An 18,896-nucleotide genomic window follows, 5' to 3' on the forward strand; every position below is an offset into this window, starting at 1 on the left:
ACAATATATAAATAGGTATGGCTGTATCCCAAAAACCTTATTTACGAAAACGGGTGGAGGCTGGAGTTGACCCGTGGGCCAGAGTTCGCTGACTCCTGAGTGGCTGGAAGGTATGTAAGTGATGTGAACAAAATAAGGAATCTAGAAAGAAGTGGTTTGGGGGGTTAGGCTAGGCCATGGAGAGAGGAAGCAGGAGGACGGGCAGGGGTCGAGATCGAGGCTTCTTTACAAGTCGAGAATGCCAAGCATTGTGCAGGAGTGAAGGAAACACCCAATTATTTTCTCACAGGGCCGGTAACCAAGACAAGGATTCGTTCGGTAGGAAATCATTATTCACCCATGGAAGAGATGGCTATGTCTACGATGGCAAACAGGCTCTTATCTAACTCTTCACCAGCTGACAGAGGTGACAAGAGGAGATGCAAGGGAGAGGGGGGGAAAGGCCATGCTGATTTCTGCAACCAGTATTTTTATGTCTAGAAGAGACCACCCAATGCCGAGAAGTTTGGGGAACACGATATCAACTGGTATTTATACCAATTACCCACTGACTGCCATAGCTGGATTTTTGGAGGTGATCATACTTAAAGGCGGGAACCAGATTTTTCATCTGTGGCCCCAGCATTTATCAGAATTGGTATGTAGCAGCTGCTGAAAAACAAGTCTGGGTTGACCGTGAGTACAAAGAAGAGAATCTACTTTAAAACTTTCTTAATCTATTTCTTCTTTAATTTCTTCTCTATCCTTTCATGTTTTTGGATAGCCTTTCAGACTATTGAAGCTCTGGATGCTTAAATACATAGGCCATGCCAGGTAAGGTGTCAAGTATTTCAAAATAAATAGGTGCCAGACATCATCAAACTCAACTTCTGAGATTTTTTTAAAAAAGGAATCCCATTATTTTAAACGCATTTGACTATATTTAGACATGGCAGTCCTCTAAATAGGCATGCACACAGAGTGAAGAAACGTTACTGTTACGCTGAGACTTCTTGATTGTAAACAGTGTCAGCAAACTGTTTAGATCCATAGTCTCAATGCTACCGCTGGGCAAAATCCTTGAATGGATTATTACGAGAATGGTTTGTAAGCTCTTGGCAAGGAAACCAGCTTGGGCTCACTAAGATATAGTCAATGAATGAATGAATGAAGGAAGGAATGGTTGAATGAATTGTGGTTGCTTTTTGTATGAACGATTTGTTTCTTAAGACCTCATATAATTTAATACATGTATAAAGCAAGACTAATTCCCCTATAGGAATAAAGTAGGATTTACATTATTTTAAGTTTTGTACATTAAGTAACACTTTATTTTTTTTCCATTGCTTTATTTCAAATTTGCATAATTCATATTAGCTTAGAGTATGACTTTACTTCCTGTTTTACAAACACTGTGGACTTATACCTGGAGATCAAGTACGTATTCGACAACCTTTTGATTGGATGAAGGCTACTAGGCTACATCGTCATAAAGCCAGGTGTAAGTGTAACTAGTTGAATGATTGCCCTCAAAGGGGGTTGAGTGAAATAAAAGCTGCTTAAAAGGGGGTCTCCAGAACCATGCTGCCCGGCTCCAGCTTTGTCCTGATCAATATACAAAAGACATTTTCAAATCTGTGATCAAATAATACCTAGAAGAAGAGCAAGTGTCTAGATGAGAAAATCAGAACACTCACACCCCCAGCCCTACATCTAAATTCAGCTGGCCTTGAACAATGGGCCAAATCTAAGGAGGTGACATTTAATGGAAATAAATATAAAGTCTTACACTTTGATCCCAAGATGAATAACTGGAGAAGTATGCCAATGGCGAGGACTTAGTTGTTTAATAGCAAGTTCATTGTGAATCAGTGGTGTGTTGAGACTTCTAAAAAGTGAATTTAGTCTTTGATGATGAAAGTCAAAATTAAAGATCTAGAATGATGGAAGTAAGTTTCTCATCATCAGATGGCACCTGAAGTTGTTTTCAGATCTCAGTTCTGATCACAAACTAGAACATGTTCAGAAGAGAGAAAGAATAGACAGAACTTGAAATATGTATGACAGAAAAGACTGAGGGAGGAAATTGTTCACATAAATGGTCACGCGCAAAATGGTTTAGGTTTGCATTTTTGTGTCTTTTCAGGCTAGTCCAAGGACCTTCAGGTAAAAGTTATAAGAACTGGGATTTTGTCTCAGTATTAGGACAATTAGAGTGTCTGAAGACGAAAGGACCATCTGAGGTCAGGTGATGTGTGTGGTCACCATTTAACGGCTCATCAGGAACATGGCGGAAGGGCACATGAACACACACCATATGGAAGTAAAACTGCTTGGACACAAATAGAAACAGCTAGAAACACACCTGAGTGCTGTCATTTCCAGTCAGTCACCTGGCAGTACTCTGAACTTATTGCCAGATTGCCATGGCTTAACCCTCAGGAAGCTCTGCTCCAGAAAGACTGGCCCCACCTGCTCTGGGGCGCTATTTAAGCACCTGAGCCTATGCCTGCCGGGGCAACCCAGGGCTCCTCTTCTATTAGCTTTCAAGCCCCTTCAAGACTGGCTCCACTCGTCAGTGTCACCCAGCAGTCACTGGGATAGAGTTGGTGCTAAATGAGCGCTTGTTGAATTAAAAAACTAAACAGCCTCACGAGGGTAGTCATTCATGAAAATCACGTGCGATACCTAATATGGGGAATTTGACTTTGGTGGCAGTTTTTTTTCTATTACCACGCAGGGTTATTTCACTTCTACCTCTTTTACTTGTCTCCTTTCCCACTTAAACCATATTGTAGCCCAGCAGTCCTCCACTAGGGGCGTCTTCACTGCAGGTGACAAGTTACTACCAGAATTTTGTTCCCTTCTATGGATCGGTCAATGTCCCCTGTAGGTCAGATCAGAATTTTGGAGGGGTTAACGTTTTGACAAAATTCCCTCAGATATTCCGATACTGTTGTCTCCTCTCTAGCTACCTTGAGAATTATTTACAGAAAATGTTTGATCTGGGCTGTTTAATGGCAGCCACACTTTATATTTGGCCTTACGTATTACTCAACTTGGTCAACTACCTGATTCATCAGATTCGACCCCAATGACTTTCTGCTCTTCCTCCCGATCAATTCTTCTCAAATAGTGAAGATTTACCTGGGAGGACACACCACAGCTTTGAAGGTGATTCCAACAGTGTGAGTGGAGTTGGCAGCAACGCTGCAGAGACACAGGATCCTGAGGTGACCACTCCGAAAGGCTTTGTTGGGAGGAATTTGCTCCAGTAAGCTCACTAGAACAGGTGGGACCCCTGCCTCTACAATAACACCCTGCACACAGGAGGTATAGCCAAGGCAACCTAGAACACAAAAGTGACTGAGTGGCCCAGCAGGATGGTGGCTGAGGCCAGCTCTACTGGGATTACTGTAGATCTATAGTATGCTAAAACAACATCATCACAAAGGAACCAGAAAAGCTGAGAGAACATCATCTTTCCATTCTTCTAGCTTGGCGACTGGTACCCTGTGACCTATTACTTGTCTCGACAACTCCTCCCTCCCACCTGGCTCTTTGCTGGCTCTTGGTGTATATGTCAGGCGGGAAGGGGAACTGGATGGTGATGGATTAAATCCTGGAGGATGAAAATCTCAGGGTTAGGGAGGTAGTCACGAGAAACCCTCAGAACCTGGGATAGGCTGGTGGGCTCCAGTCCTAAGGTACAACTTTAGTTTATCATTTGATAGCTTCCAAACGAAAGGCATGATCTGTCTTAACCACAAGCTCCAAGGCACGGGGTGGGAGGCCTGCTGTCCAATTCTTTAGACCGGAGCTGGAATTCCCGAGATCCACAGGGGAGCCTGTGGATGGACGCTTGTGTATTTGCAGAGAGGTGTGTGATTCCCCACCGAAAGGAAAGCGTGCATGAGGACGAGTACAGGGAGTGCACTGAGCCCCCCGAGCCAGACTGTGAAGAACAGCACACTCTAGCACAGGTGAGAAACGAAAACGATTTTACCGCTCAGCGTTCGCACGTGGAGACGCAGAGCACACAATACAGCGTGGCTTTTTTTTCTTCAATTGATGCAACTCAGTAATTTTTATTGCAACTGGAAGACAATACATCACAGAAACTTTATGGTAGGTCTGGGGGAAAGTGTTATTTACAATAAATGATGAAATAGTTTGTCTTTGGCAATATGATTACATATGAAGAATGCGAAATGCAAGTATGGATACCTCCAAAGAACACCGTCAGGTCCCTAGAGTTTGGCTGATCACGCCTGCCTCCACACGCTCCGCCAGGCAACACAGACGCAGCTGAACTTCACGTCCTTTCTCCATTATGGTTCTCCCTTTCTATTCATGATATTGGCAGTTTCATACAGAAAATACAGAAAAAAGAATTGGCTTTTGAAAAAATTATCACTCTAGTAAATGAATTTGGCCATATAGGTCTATTGGCCAGCAAAGGTCAGATGACCCTAAGCATTGACAGTAAGCCTCTTGGTCTTCTGATTACTTTATCACTGTTATTTATTATTATTTTTTTTCTGTAAAACAAAAACAAAACTCAGAAATGTTACAGAATCAGAGTATAAAAAAATGTACATGTGTATAATGCTTCCCAGACACACATGGATACCTTTTTCCTCCACATTTTCACCATGGCAGTATAAGCAGTGAGTATGACACAGCATGAAACTGGTTATTGAATTAGCTATGAGCTTCGATGGCCGCAACATACATACTCGGGAAAAGCTTAATGTTTAAATAACTAAAACTGTGCTAAGTTTTATCTAAAAAAAAAAAAAGGGAGGGGGAGGGTGGAAGGTGGGGAACTCAGGCCATAGTAATGAAAAAGTGAACTATGATTTCTAGGTTTGATAGGTTCACCATATCGAAGTCTTTGAGAATCCAATATGGAATATTAATTATTTGCAAAAGGTAGGGAAGGCTGTTCTCAACTTTTGCAAATGAAATACAGTGGAAAACACTGTTGTATATATTCCAAATAAATAGTCTTGATTTCAACGCTAACAAAACAAAAAGGAAGGGTACTTGTGAGCATATCACAGTAAGTCAGAAGTGATCGTTCACCTAGGTCTGATTTCAAAAGTATGACAGACAGCAGGATACAGCACCATAGACACATCGGTTTCAGCCGTTAAAAGATGGATTTGTTTTAAAAATCGTATTTTCCTTCCTTAATTTTTGGTCAGTGACGCTACTAGCACTTGTTTGCGGAACTGTGGAAGAATGGCAAGGTCACACGCATTATTCATGATGAAGCAACCGAGCTGACAAGTCTGTGCTTAATTCAAGAATGACCAATAGGAGAGAGAGAAAACAAGGAGTTAACCACCATCACAGGTGCTCTCTCAAAGAGGGGTTAACAGATGAATTCACAAAGGTAGGCGTCTATACAGAACACTGAATGCCATGTGCAAATCCTTGTGAAACTCCAGAAACAGGAACACCACACAATGTATATACTTTGATTTACACATTCCGTTACAAAGGAAAAAAAGACACTATTACAACTTTGTAACTGTGTTAACTGCAATATAAACCAAAGTCCCCAGTTTGGCAGGTAACTAAAAGAGGGTTATCCACTTAGGTTATATAGCAAAAGTGTTGATGTATATTATATATAGTAGTATAAATAATAAAAAAGTATTATTTAAATTAGATCACAGTGCTGCATTATGTGCATAACAGTGTTTGATATAGTATTGGAGGGCCGGGACCTACGACACTAAGGATTTAACTGTCAACACTGGTAAGTCACAATTAAGAGGGGACACAGAGTTCAAATGTGTTCTTTTGGTGGCAAAAAATCCTGAAGATGAAAGAAAAATACTTCTCTATAGAAACACAAAAATAAATTGCAACATCTGGGCAGCTGTGATCCACCAGAAAGAAAGCACTCCCAACCTGAATCGAGTTTAAAGGGAAAGAGAAGTCACACTGAATCGAATCCAGTCCCATCTGGAAAACCCTCTCGTGTAGGTCACTTGTACATAACTGATTCCTTCTCCAAGAGCCCTTCGATGAGAGGCTAAGGGCCCACGCTTGCGTGCGTGTGGCATCTAGCACTTGGCGCTGGGCAGTCCTGGTGTGTCCCAGGACTGAGCTGGGCACAGAAGCCATCCGGGCAGTTTTCACTCTACAGAGCCCAACGCTTGAAGTTGATCCTCAGGCAGAAAACACCACTGGGCACAATGGCCTCTTCCAGAACGCCCCAAGGTAGTACCTGCCATGCCCAGCTAGGGCCAGACAAGCTGAATGCCTCTACAAGGACAGTCAGTTCTTGGGGAAGGCCTCCGACACACTCCTTAAACACTCAGCCCCAAGACTGAACCTGCCACGGCTGTCTTGGCCTCGGTTGTCTCCGACCACCATCTAAACGTGGGTTTGGTTTATTTTCATCTCAGTTGGACAGCTTTACCAAAGAACTCTTGAAAGTACACTGATCAGAGAAGGGGAGGGGGAAGTAGGAGCTTGTGGTATATTATAAGGCTGGGAAAAATCTATGATGCAAACAAACCCTTTCCACGTAGTACTAGATAAAGGTAAAAGACAATTGGAATAGCATAAAAATAACTATGTGTATACCATTTAAGAAAAAAGAGCTACAGTCTCTTTCTCTTAAATGTGTCCAAGGGCCAACAGCAAGTAATTGTAGATGTCATGGTGCTGAAGTGTTCACGGCTGTTTTCCAAAGCATCTTTAAATATTGCTATAGTTCCCCGTTTCCCCCTCCCCCCTGCCCCATGTGAGTATGTGAGATACTGGAATGACACATGAAACGCCACTTCTCCCAGCAGGAGAAATGAAAGCAAAACCACCACACCTCTTGAATGGTGTTCGGGTGATCTGTCAGACTAATGAATACATATGCTAGTTTGGAAGCTAAAAGAACACCTGACGTTCGGGAAGGAATTCCAAGACTGAAGTGAATTACACTTGAGCGAAAGAGTCTTTCACAAATAGGCTTGTGCTTAAATTTAAATTCTCTACTGCTCTTGGAGGACGGGGTGGGAGGGGGTGCCTCCTGCCCCTCGGCTTGGTGAGGACGTGGACCTCATTCTGCAATGAATTCACTACAAATGGCCACATACACATTGATACTTTTTTTTTTTTTCTCAACAATCAAAATACAAAGTTAAACACAATTGAGCCATTGTTTTGGTTATGCATAATGTGTATGCCTCCAAAAACAGAAGAAAAATAGAAAAAAGTACCCTCACTAAAGTTTCCCCCCGTAAGTGTCCCAGCAGCCCCTACGAAGGGGCTGAGGGAAACGCAGGAAAATAACACTTAGAAAGCTGCCCGATGAGGTATTTATGCAAAAAGAGTGGTTCTGGAGTTAAGAACACACTTTTATAAGATAGTTATCTATTTCTCAAAGAGATCAGAAAAGTAAATCACACACATTGCATTTTATTATTTTCTAAAAGAGGTCTTTGCTCCTTTAGAAAAATGAAATGAGGGGAGACAGCCCACCGTGGGGGTTTTAATTGGAAGAAGTCCCCTGCCAGAAACGGTCCTGAATGTCTACTCTGCCTTTCAGGAGGAAGTCTGAATATTATCTTGGGGGCGGGGAGAGGAGGGGGTGGGAGTGGGGGTGTCTCCTGGGCTTGGTCAGGTGACAACACAAATCAAAGTGTCGCTCAGGTTCCACGGTGGTGGATGGCTTTTGGGGTGTCAGATGTTTGGTGAGATGCAGAGAACAGAGTACTTTAAAAATTCATCCTTATTCTCATCTACACCTTGAACAAAAACAGTGGAAGAGTTTAGGTTCAGGTAATGAAGTCAACCTGTTGTACAGGTGCAGATATTTTTCAGGTTAGCTCATCAGCAACCCAGAGGAAGATAAGCACAGGGCATGCACCAGTTAATTTCCACTGTCCGGGCTGATTGAGGTTCTGACAGTGCCTGGTGCTGGTAGACGGGCTGGCTCCACATTGGAGCACACTGTCCCGTTTTTAAAAAACAAGATCACCGCAGCTCCCTCCCCTTCCCTCACACCATTATATCCTGAGCAACCGTAGTGGGTGTTTTTGTGTTTTAAAATTTCCCTCCATTTGAGTGGGAGATCATATTCTTTTAGATTTCTCTTTTGACCTCCCCAAATAATTTCCTTCAGGCAAAGGTAACTAACAGGAGTTTCTGGTCTGTGTGACATCATCTTGTCTAAATTCAGCTCTCACAATCTAGGTGGGCTTAATTCCAGGTTGGTTCGTATGCTGAGGTGGTAGAGATGGCTGGCCCCTCCTTCCCACCGAGAGATGGCATCACAGGAAAGCGGTGGGGCTGGTCCTTCCACCACCTGTGTCACTTCCTCCTTCACGTGTACCTTAACTCACACCCTCATCCAATAAGGCCCATTAGTGTGTTTCCCCTTCTCCTGACGAATTTGCATAATTATTCACTGCCTTTTTCCTGGAACTAAATCTCGGTAATGGTTTTCTCAAGTCAGCGTCCCATAATTCTCTTGATTCTATCATACACACTCACTACTAAGTTTGCCCTCAAATTATTGCGTCATGATAAACATGTACAGACAGAGAGAAAGGACACACTTTTCAACAGAGAATCAGAGGGGGCGGGGCTGAAGTGCAGGCAAAGGCAGTACAGAGCGCCACCATCCAGGCCCTACCAGAACATGAAGGTATTTTTATATTGCAGAGTAAGTTCCCCAACAGTCAGAATTTGTCCCTGAAGAAGGTTAAACCTTAAACACCTGCTTCAAAAAACCAAAACAAAATAATTGGGAAAACAAAACAAAACAAATTAAAGGAAAAAAAAAAAAAAAGAAAGAAAAAAGAAAACCAAAAGAACCTCTAAGCCTAAAGGCTTAAAAATTAGAGGCATAGCCTTTTCTCTATTTTCTCTATTTATATGAAAATAATTCATGCTTCATGCTAAATACATTATTTACCTTACAAGAACTTTGTTATTTTTTGAATAAAAAAAAGTTTGTGTTTTTGTGATTTTTTTTTTTTTTTTCTTTTTTCCGAAGGAATCCATGCATTGTGGATCAGAAATTTCTGCTGGCTACACTGGCTGAATGTGGAAATCACTGAATTTTGCAAAGATGAATCCTGACTGACATTATTTGCAAACTCCATTATGAGGACCGTATAGGAGTTTTCTTGTTTTTGCCATGTTTTACTTATTTTTGTCCATCAATGTGCCTTTCATCTTTTGAAACTACACCACAATACTAATGGCAGGTTCTGTAGCTTTTTGTTAGTTTGTTTTCACTTAGATCAAATAGTTTTGACAGACAGAAAAAGATATGTACCATTACTTCCTTCCTTAACAGCTATCGTAATTTCTTGGACTTGAATTTCACTCGGGCAGTGAAGAAGACGTAGCTTGCCTGTTTTCTGCACGTTTCCTCTCTCTCTCTCTCTCTCTCTCTCTCTCTCTCATGTGCAGGGCCAGCCTTCAGGCTCAGGGCCTGTGGAACGTTCTCTCAATTTAATACAGAACAGAATCCAGTGATTAGGGACATCACTAAAAACTGACCCCGTTTCTTCTCATTAGTCCTCGACACCCGGTGTGCATGCGCAGTCCCGTGTTCGCCTCGTAAGATGTTAGGCTTAACGATTAAGCAGCACAGAGGACCAATGACCGCTCCTCCCGCCCCCGCCCCCACCACCCGGCGTGGCAAGGCCAGGGGTTTTCCTGGCACAATTTGCTGCCTGGCACCGTAAGCCTGGGGCTGCTCCTGGGGGAACGGATGGCTCTTCCTTTTCCCCAACTGCCTTATGCATATTCACTCAGCGAACCCAACTGAGGGGACACCCTGGCCTTTTAAACCTAAGGGTTGGGCCTGATCGATGGTCACTTTGCACACGTGCCTTCTAGGTGATGAATATGGGTATCCCCGTGGCGTTATCCGCGACATCCCTGTGGATTCAGCCACGTGTCATGACAGGCTGGAGGAAGCAATGGTCATTTTGGCTTTTTCGGTTTTGTCTTCAGATAATGAAAAGCTTTTGTAAAACAGCTGAGTGTCAATATGAGTTCTATGGCTTCAATCTCCTTTAAAAATAAAATTCTTTAAAGGGTCTGAAACAAAGGAGAGGGACAAATAAAAAAAAAAAACAAAAGGAAAGAAAAGAAAGAAAACCAAACCAAAGGAAAAAAAAGAAATAAAAAAGAAAAATAAATTGCTGATATTGCCACAAATCATTAGAAATCTCCTGACATGCTGAAACCAAATGGCCGTAAGTTCAAAACAAATCAGTGACTTGTTTTCAATTTTTTGTGGTTTCCTTTTGCTCTTTCTGCCCCTTTGCCGTCCGATTGGTGATGTTATTCAAACAGGACCGAATGCCCGCCAAGTGCAGGAGTGACCCCGCCGCCTCCTTCATCTCCTCGTCATCGCTCTCGGGGGGCTTTTCCGTGCGTCTCTTTTTGAGGGGCAGCGTGTCGCTGGGGACCTTCCTTGCCTTGGTGAAGTGCTGGCGCTTCTTGTGCTGGGCCGCGTAGCCGCTGTCCCCCAGAGCGTCCTTGGCCTCCTTCGGGCTGTGCTTCCTGTCGTCGTCCTCCGTTTCGCTGTGGCTCTCGTGGCTCTGGAAGCTGCCCTCGCTGCCCTCGCTGCCCTCGCGGCTCCCCTTGGTGGCAAACTCGTAGTGGTCGTCGGCCGAGGAGGAGGAGACCGAGTCGCTGGCAGGCGAGGTGCTCCTGGCATTGGAGGACTTGGCACTGCTGTAGTTGTGATCTTCCTTGGGGTCTCCGCTGACCACCGGGGAGCCACACGATGGCTCGCTCTCAGTCCGCATCCGGCAGCCCGTGAGGCCATTCCTGAGTGGGGAGGGATGAGAGACAAAGAGAGGATATGGCTTAAACCCCCTCTGATGAGACGCCCGGCAGCCCTCCTTTGCTTATACACCAGACCCGCTGACATGCGATCTAGCAATTTGCCAACCGCGGGGGCAGCAGGTGGCTCTGCTTTGAAGACTAGGTCCTCAATCCTGACACCTCCATCTTCCCTGCTTATCTCCCATCACTGGCATTTTCACTCAGTTTGTGCAGCTGAGATGTCAAAACAACACTTCTGAAGTGACAGCAGTGGAAACACAGTCTCTTACGTTAAAACCGTAAAAATCAAGCTGTGCTGGGTTTCGCATACCCGCCAACGCCGGGAGCAGCCACCGCCAGGCAATGCTGGCTGGGTCCTTCGGAGGAAAAAGCCTGCTCCCTTCTAAAGCTGCTACATTAGGAGCCTTCTGTCAGAAGACTGAATCTGGTGTCGAGAAAAAAGACATACCTGCCACGTGGTGACAGCTATTCACTCGCGCATTCCCCTCCTCATTCATTCGTTCTACAAATATTCGCTGAACGCCTAATAGAAAGGCATGGCCTTAGGGAGGGTCCTGGGGGAGGGATCTGAGGCGGAATCAGATACGGACACTGTCACAAAGATGCTTACAGGCAGAGAAGCAAGTCCTGGTTAGATCAGAGCAGTGAGCTGCTGCTTACTAAACTTAACCACCTGCCAGGCGCCATGCAAAGTCTGCGGAGATGACGGTTTAACTCGAGTGTTAGCATCCTTATTTTATAGATGACAGAAGAAGGGTCTAGGAAAAAGTTCAGTGATTGACTTGAAGCCACACAGCTAACAGAAGTAGCAGAGCTGGGACTGGAACCACAGTCTGACCCTCAAGATTGAGCTCTTAGCTACATCATCAAACCAGTTCTCACTCCTTTCCGATTTCCCTACAACCTATACAATCTCATGAGGGACGGACAGCATTCATCACACCTCTGAATATTTTGTCTCTTTATGACTGAGCAATGAACTGACCCCTTTGTATTTCCTTATTAGCAAAGTGGGAAAAGTAATTCTGCCCACGTTACGGGGTTGTCGGGTCAGGATGTGAGTTGAATGCCTGCAGGTGTCTGGACCAGGGCCCGGCCTAAGAGTGAGGACTGGGCTGCTAATTCCTGGTCAGACCACACACCCCTTGGAGTGGGCACTGATCTGCCTGGATGGCCGCTCTGATGAGGGGGGTGCCTGGCACACAGAGGGCGTGCAGAAGGAGCTGCGATCGGGGAGACGCATGCCAGCAGGAGGGAAGGGTAACTTACAGCTGGATCGGGCAGAGGAGAGTGGAAGGAAAAGGTCTGAGGAAGCCATGGCCTCTGCTGTGAGGGCTGAAGGTTTGGGGCAGGGAAGAGGGGAGATATTCTCTGGTATCATCCTGGCCGTTTTCTGGAAGCTCATCCACCTGATGACACATTTCTGGGTGATCTGGGGAACACGAGTACTCCTACGTTCCCTCCACAGGGAGCAGTTCCCACCCGAGATGAAGCCTGTGAGGACTCGTTCAAGGTCTGTGCCCCCCATTACAGTCACTGATGTATCCCCAGTAGCCACCACTGTGCCAGGTGCAGAGCGAACACAATAGATATACTGACCAAGTGTAGGAGCGCATGGAATTACATGGCAGAGAGCAGGAAGTCTGGGAAGATAAACTGCGGATCTCTACCAACACACTTTACCAGATACTCACCAAGGCTATGGCCCCAGTGGAAGGGTCACAAGCCCACCAATAAGTTATAGCCGTGAGCCCTTCCGCTTCCCCTCCGGCTGTCCCCATGAAGCTCAAGGTTCAGCCCAGACAGCAAGCGAAAGGGGGAGGAGAGTCCCCGATGTCTATGGAGTGGCGGGGAGTGAGGCCAAGGGTCTCCCTCCTTCTGGTCATCCTGGGCCTACAGTGCTCTGCTAAGTTCAAGCTGGTGGGGACATGCACCAGCACAGTGATGTGCACCAGCAAAATGCATGAGGGTCAGTATCAAGATTCAACCTGTGCTAGACGCCTCGAGACCAACAATTACAATGTGTGCATTTACACAAAGAAGTCCTTGCAAGCTCCCAGAGGACCCCAGCTCCGTGCCACCTCCCGGCAGTCCTTATAGAAAGAGCCAGGCTGGTCAGACAGGCTTTTGTTCACATCCTAGCAGTGTTTGTTAGTGACCTTTAGCAGGCTCCTCTCCACCTCGCAAGGCAGCGAACGGTTCCAAGCGCACAGGACGGTTCGCGGTGGTGTGTAAGAATTCTGGCTTGGTCTATCTGCTGCTGTCCAGACTGCTCACTGCTGCCACATACTTACTCTGAGTGTCTTGTTTCCTTTCTATTCTGGTCCAGGAAACTTATGGGAATGCAGCATTAAGCAAGAGTAAAGAGACCCTAAGAAAGAAATTCTTCATAGGCTTGCCTGTAAACACGGCCCCTGAACTTTGGCCGATGGCTTCTGTGATATCTACTTTCTACAGACTTCCTGTTTCTTGGCTCTGTTCTGGGTATGTAAAAGTGGCTGGGAAAAGATGCCTGTGAGGCGTTACCCAATAGAAAACCTGGTTAATGTGATTAATTGTTCAGGTAGCTGCACAATTAATTAATTAAAGCAAATGAAAATCAAAGTCTTGTATAACGGTTCTCTTGATCATTGTTGTTTTAGGTAACTATAGTAAAATCCCAAAATTACTTCAGTAGTTGCGTCTACTGAACTAGCCTAAAGCAGTTTCAGAGTGAACCCAGCTCCACTTGGATGAGTAAACTGGGCTATGTTGGACTTTTAGAAAAATCAATTCCGTTCTGAATCCTTATTTTTTCATAACACGGGGCTTGTGACTCACTTTACTACCACAGTTAAGCAGAATACGATACTTCCCTGGATATATATGGGGAGGGAGAGAATCAGGAGAGCAAAAGAGTACGAAATAAGGCAAGTGTTGCAGAAAGTTAATTTTTAGTGAATCTAGGTGAAAGGCACGTGGTGTTTATTGTGCTGTTCTTTCCTCTTTCCACAGGTTTAAAATTTTTTAAATAAAAAGTCTGGGCTGGGCCGTGGGAGAAACACACTAGGATGAAAGCAATGACTCAGGATCTTGGCTCCACCCTATTACAAAAGGCAAAGTTCCAGGCCTCAGAACTTCTCTTACTTAGAGGTGATAAGCAAGCATTAGTGAGGTAAAGATGCCCTAGAACCAAACGGAGATGTTCTTCTTGGACAGATCACAGGCATTAAAGACCAGAAAGGAAAATCACCCCCACAGACCATGAATCAATGCTGCGCAATGCAGGGTCTCTGACACCGCCTGGACGCACCGCACACTGCACACCAATGGCCATTCCACGACCTACACCTTGGGATGCTGGTCCAGCCCAAATGTTTATGATAAACAGAAGCTCAGGGAGCCTTGGGACTTGTCCAAGGTGGCCCAGTTAGTTCTCAGAAACCATCCAAGCAGGAATTGGAAATGCTACTCTGTGTTTCCTGGGGAAGGAAGTTTACTGTGATGAAGACAGGAAACCTATACGCCCATTTACAGTATTTCCGGATGAAAACAGGTACATAGATGTAACTTTAGGGAGTTTAAATTAGAATATAAACATATCTCTTTCTCATTTGATAAAAATTACCTTTCCCTGTTATGGGCTCATAATCTGTAAATTACACACAAACTCAGCAGGAAGTGACAAGCTCCTTCAATGACTAATAACGATGCAATGTCGTTCATATGGGTGCACACTGCAGGGCTGTCAATACAGGGGGCCAAATGCTTAAAAGCGGAAACCAGTAATCCTGAACATGTTAGAAGGTAAATTTCTAACCACCTCCTCAAATATCCTTCTTTAAAACGAACACATGATATATCTGAAATGCCTGCAATTTTTCAGTTTAAGCTGAATTTATATGTAACGATACTCAGTTATCAGGTTAGCATAAATTAAAGCCACCTGACTTTACTAGGCCTCAACAAAACCATGTTTTATTAATCTCAAATGAAACCTGGTATTCATTCTCTCGTCAAATAGATGGGAACATAAAAAGTGAGAAATCACATTAGCTCAGGCTGAGAATGAGCGACGCTTGTGGCTAAGTAAAGCACAGCTCCTGATTAGACGTGGCCAAATTGCTGTCTTCTCTACCAGTTCTTCATTTGTTCCACTATGGTATAGTCAGCATGTGTCACCTCCATCTTTCACCTGTGTACTAGGGTTCTCTCTGGAACCAACGGCTTTAAACCTAGAGGCTATCATTTAAGGGGACGCTGTCCTTCCTAGGATTTACTTGAGAACTCTGATCTTTTGCCACACAGGAAAGAGGCAGGTAGAATTACGGGGACTGTAGACAGGGTCCTAGAGCTGGAGTGAGTGCAGCACTTTTGGTCCAAAACCAACCACAGAAGGAGAGACATGGAAGGGAAGAGATGACCAGCAGGGTAGCAGAAGAGACATCTGGAAGGCATTCTTCCGACTATCGTACAAAAGATCCCAAATGAAGTACAGCGACATATTTTAAAGTCATTGCTGGGTTCACTAGAATAAAGAGAATCTTAGAGACCCACAGAGACACACGTGTACCAAAAGAACTTCACACACACAAATGAAAAATTAAAAAGTCAAGGGACATACTCTGAAATGGGAGCAGCAAACGACCAAGAAGTCCAGGGTTTCTGTGGAGCCAATGCTTACCCCAGCACTGGGACAAGAGCCCACACTTCAATGGTGAGGGGGAGGAAATGGCGGGAAGACGGGATTTTGGCAGCTCTACAGTTACTGTGGCCCCTTGAAGGGAGTTAAAGTGGTCCCCAGGCTCCCAGGAGAAGTTTTAAAAGCAAATCCTCTCTTGATGAAAGCAACCTGAATTTAGGTCATTGGGATTCTCATGGATTAAGTTCAACAAATATCTGAGGAGAAGCTCATAACATACACTCACCAAACATGCCGGCAAACTGGCCGCTAGGAACATATACATGTAAAAATACCATATTAAAAAAAAAAGCTAGGACACTTGAATGATGACACCGACAATGGGGTCCTAGGGAAAAGTTAACTGCTCTCACTGGCACACAACGTGGATAAAGTCAGCCTCAGCCTCAGCTCCAGATGGAACTGGAGACAAGAAAAGTGTCTCCTGGGAATATTTAACCGCAAGCCTGAAGTCTTGTGGGTATGAGGCTGGAATTTGGTCTGGACCAAAGACGGTACGCTAAATTTAGTTTAAAGTGCCCAATAGTGCTTGCTAGAAGAAAATACAAACCCTTTCTGGAAGAACCAAACTTTACACCCAGGCCACAAAGAATTCCCACAGATGGGATTTTAAGGAACATAGGTTCATAATCGAACACTCATTAAAGCGAAAGAAACAAGCCACTATAAAAAAGAGACAACAGAAAAAAGAAACTATCGACTCTGAACTGCAAAGTTTGCAAATGTTGAAATAACTAGATAGAGTATGTAAAGTATGTGAAAGGGAATAAAAGAACAAACTGAAACATTATTAGGAAGAACATATTCAGAACTAAAAAGACAGATTTTGGAAAGTACCAAATAGAATTTCCTAGAGGTGAAAAACACAGTCTTTCAAATTAAAGAACTTAATGGAGTCGACAGAAAAAAACAGTGAAAAATAATTAGTGAATTAGAAGATGGATCTGGAGATACATAAAATGCAGCAGAGAAAGACAAAGGGATGAAAATATGGAAGAAAGATTGGGCAATATAACATACAGTAAGAAAATATAAATCTAACTGGAGTTCCAGAGTGAAGAGGAATAATGGAGAAGATCTGATACCCAAATAAAAAATCGCTGAGGATTTTCTAGTTCTGATGAAAGGTACCAATCTTCAGATTCAGAAAGCCAACCAATCCCACGGAGAATAAATAAAAAGAAATCCATGTCTAGACACATCACAGTCAAACTAGAGAACATTAAAAATAAAAAGGCAGAGAGGATGGAAAAGTCGCAGAAAGAAACCATAATATCTAATGAGGAGCACCAATTAAGATGAAGCGAATAGAGTAGATAAAAGCAGAACGATATTCTCAAAGTGAGAGAGAAAAAAAACAGCTGTCAACCTAGAAGGTATATCCTATCTTCCAAAGATAAGGGCGAAATAAATATATTTTCAGACAAAAAAAGTCAGGGTGTTTAACTAAAAGCTGATATTCAGTAGAGGAACTTCTTAGGACTATATCGCAGGAAAAAGAAGAATCATCCAAAACAGAAGGTCCAAGAGGCGAGAAAAAATGATAAGCAAAGAAAATGTCATCATGTATTGACTTGACAACAACAACAACATAATAAGTTGACTTAAAAAAGAAAAAAAGAAACGGAAACAGAACCAAGGTACTAGGCAAATGCAGTGTATAATCTGGGCGGCAGAGAATACAAGTTAAAGCATTCCAAGGGCTTTGTATTGATCAGGACGTTAAAGATATTGATTAACTTTAAACATCATAAAATATTCATGTTAAAAGTTCCAGGATCAACACTGAAAGAAGAGAAACAAAATATGTAACTTACAAACCATCAGAAAGGAAAAAAACACAACGAAACAAAACAGGAATGCAGAATGGGAGAATCGCAATCAATTTAAAATAATCCTAGAAAGGAAAAAGAACCTGGAAAAAGTAGGACAAAGAGAAATGCAAAATAAGATGGTAGAAATAAATCCGAATATGTCAAAAAAAAAAAAAAGGGCTAAAAATCTTTGTTAAAAGGTAAAGCTCATTAACACATGTCCAAAAAAACAAAAACAAAAACAAAACAAAAACCATGGGCTGTTTATAAGAGACAAACCTAAAACATAAGGACAAAGAAAAGTTAAAATTAAAAGAATGGAAAACCGTTGTGTCATGCCATGCTGGTGCAGCTATATTAAAACCAGATAACGTCGGTTTTTAAGGCAAAAATCATTACTACAGATAGAATCATTAAACATTCATAATGGTTCAATTCACCAGGAAGATAAAATAGTTCTAAATATGAATACCTCTAATAAGATAGTGTCAAAATATAAATACCACAAATTGAAAGTTACAAGGAGAAACTGTCACATCCACATTGTAATGAGAGATTTTAATACATCATTCTCCATATTCTATCGATTAGCCCTCTCTCCCCTTCCACAAACCTCTCTTTCATTCTCTCTCTCCTTTCCTCTCTCTTAAACACACACACACACACACACACACACACACACACACACACACTCTCTCTCTCTCTCTCTCTCTCTCTCACACTCACACATGCACGTGAATTAGTACGTAAAAGATTTGATCTGGAACATGTGCTAATAATGTAGAAAGCACATTATTTGAAGCACATAGAATATTTATAAAAACTGACATACACTATACCACATAGCGAGTCTCCCCAAGTTTCAGAGCAGTATCTTACAGAACAGTTCTCTATCATAATGCGTTGTAGCTGGTAATCAATGTTGAAAAGGTAACTAAAAACAAAAATAAGTAACAATCCTCTCCCCTATAGGTTTGAAAATTTAAAAACACACTTCTAAAAATACCTATGGGTCAAAGAAGTCAAAATGGAAATCAGAAAGTACTTTCAGTTGCTAATAATAATAATAAAAATAAAAGGTATTAAAACTTAACAAGATACAACTAAGCAGTAGTTTTAAGTAAATTATAATCTCAAACTTTTATAGAAAAAGAAGATTTAAAATGTCCAATCCAAAGAAAAAAAAATAAATCCAAAGACAGGAAGGAAATTATAAAGAAAATGGCAAAAATCAATGAAATAGAGAACAGATACAAAATAGAGGTGGTTAAAAAAAAACACGAAAATTGATTCTTTGGGAAAAAACTATGGAAAGATTAAACAAAAAGAGATGATACAGTGAAATAAGGAATAAGAAAGAGACATTTCTATAAAAAACTTTTGAAAAGATGACAGATAACATTTTGATGCCAATGTAATTAAAAACTCAGGTAAAATGGAAAAATTCCTAGTTGTCAAAATGAATTTAAAAAGAAATTTAAAATTATTTAAAAAAATTGATAGTTAAAAATCAACCCACAAAGAAAACATCAGCCGCAGACAGTTTTGCAAGCAAATTTCATCAAACATTAAGCAAAGTAACTTCGATTTTA

The 18,896-nt window shown here is 42.7% G+C and overlaps 1 protein-coding gene across 1 annotated transcript in view; it reads right to left on the minus strand.

Annotated features, from left to right (window-relative positions):
* Positions 1-4,042: 4,042 nt before the first annotated feature.
* The window catches only part of FOXN3 (forkhead box N3), a 61,516-nt gene continuing 46,662 nt past the window's right edge, over positions 4,043-18,896 (minus strand). Inside the window, exon 4 of the mRNA XM_011357130.2 lies at positions 4,043-10,791. Within this exon, the coding sequence (XP_011355432.1) occupies positions 10,242-10,791 (550 nt within the window). The 3' untranslated portion in view covers positions 4,043-10,241. The remainder of the gene's footprint in view (positions 10,792-18,896) is intronic.

Source organism: Pteropus vampyrus, unplaced genomic scaffold (assembly GCF_000151845.1).
Source record: "Pteropus vampyrus isolate Shadow unplaced genomic scaffold, Pvam_2.0 Scaffold32, whole genome shotgun sequence".
In the NCBI taxonomy this organism is placed as follows: domain Eukaryota; kingdom Metazoa; phylum Chordata; class Mammalia; order Chiroptera; family Pteropodidae; genus Pteropus; species Pteropus vampyrus.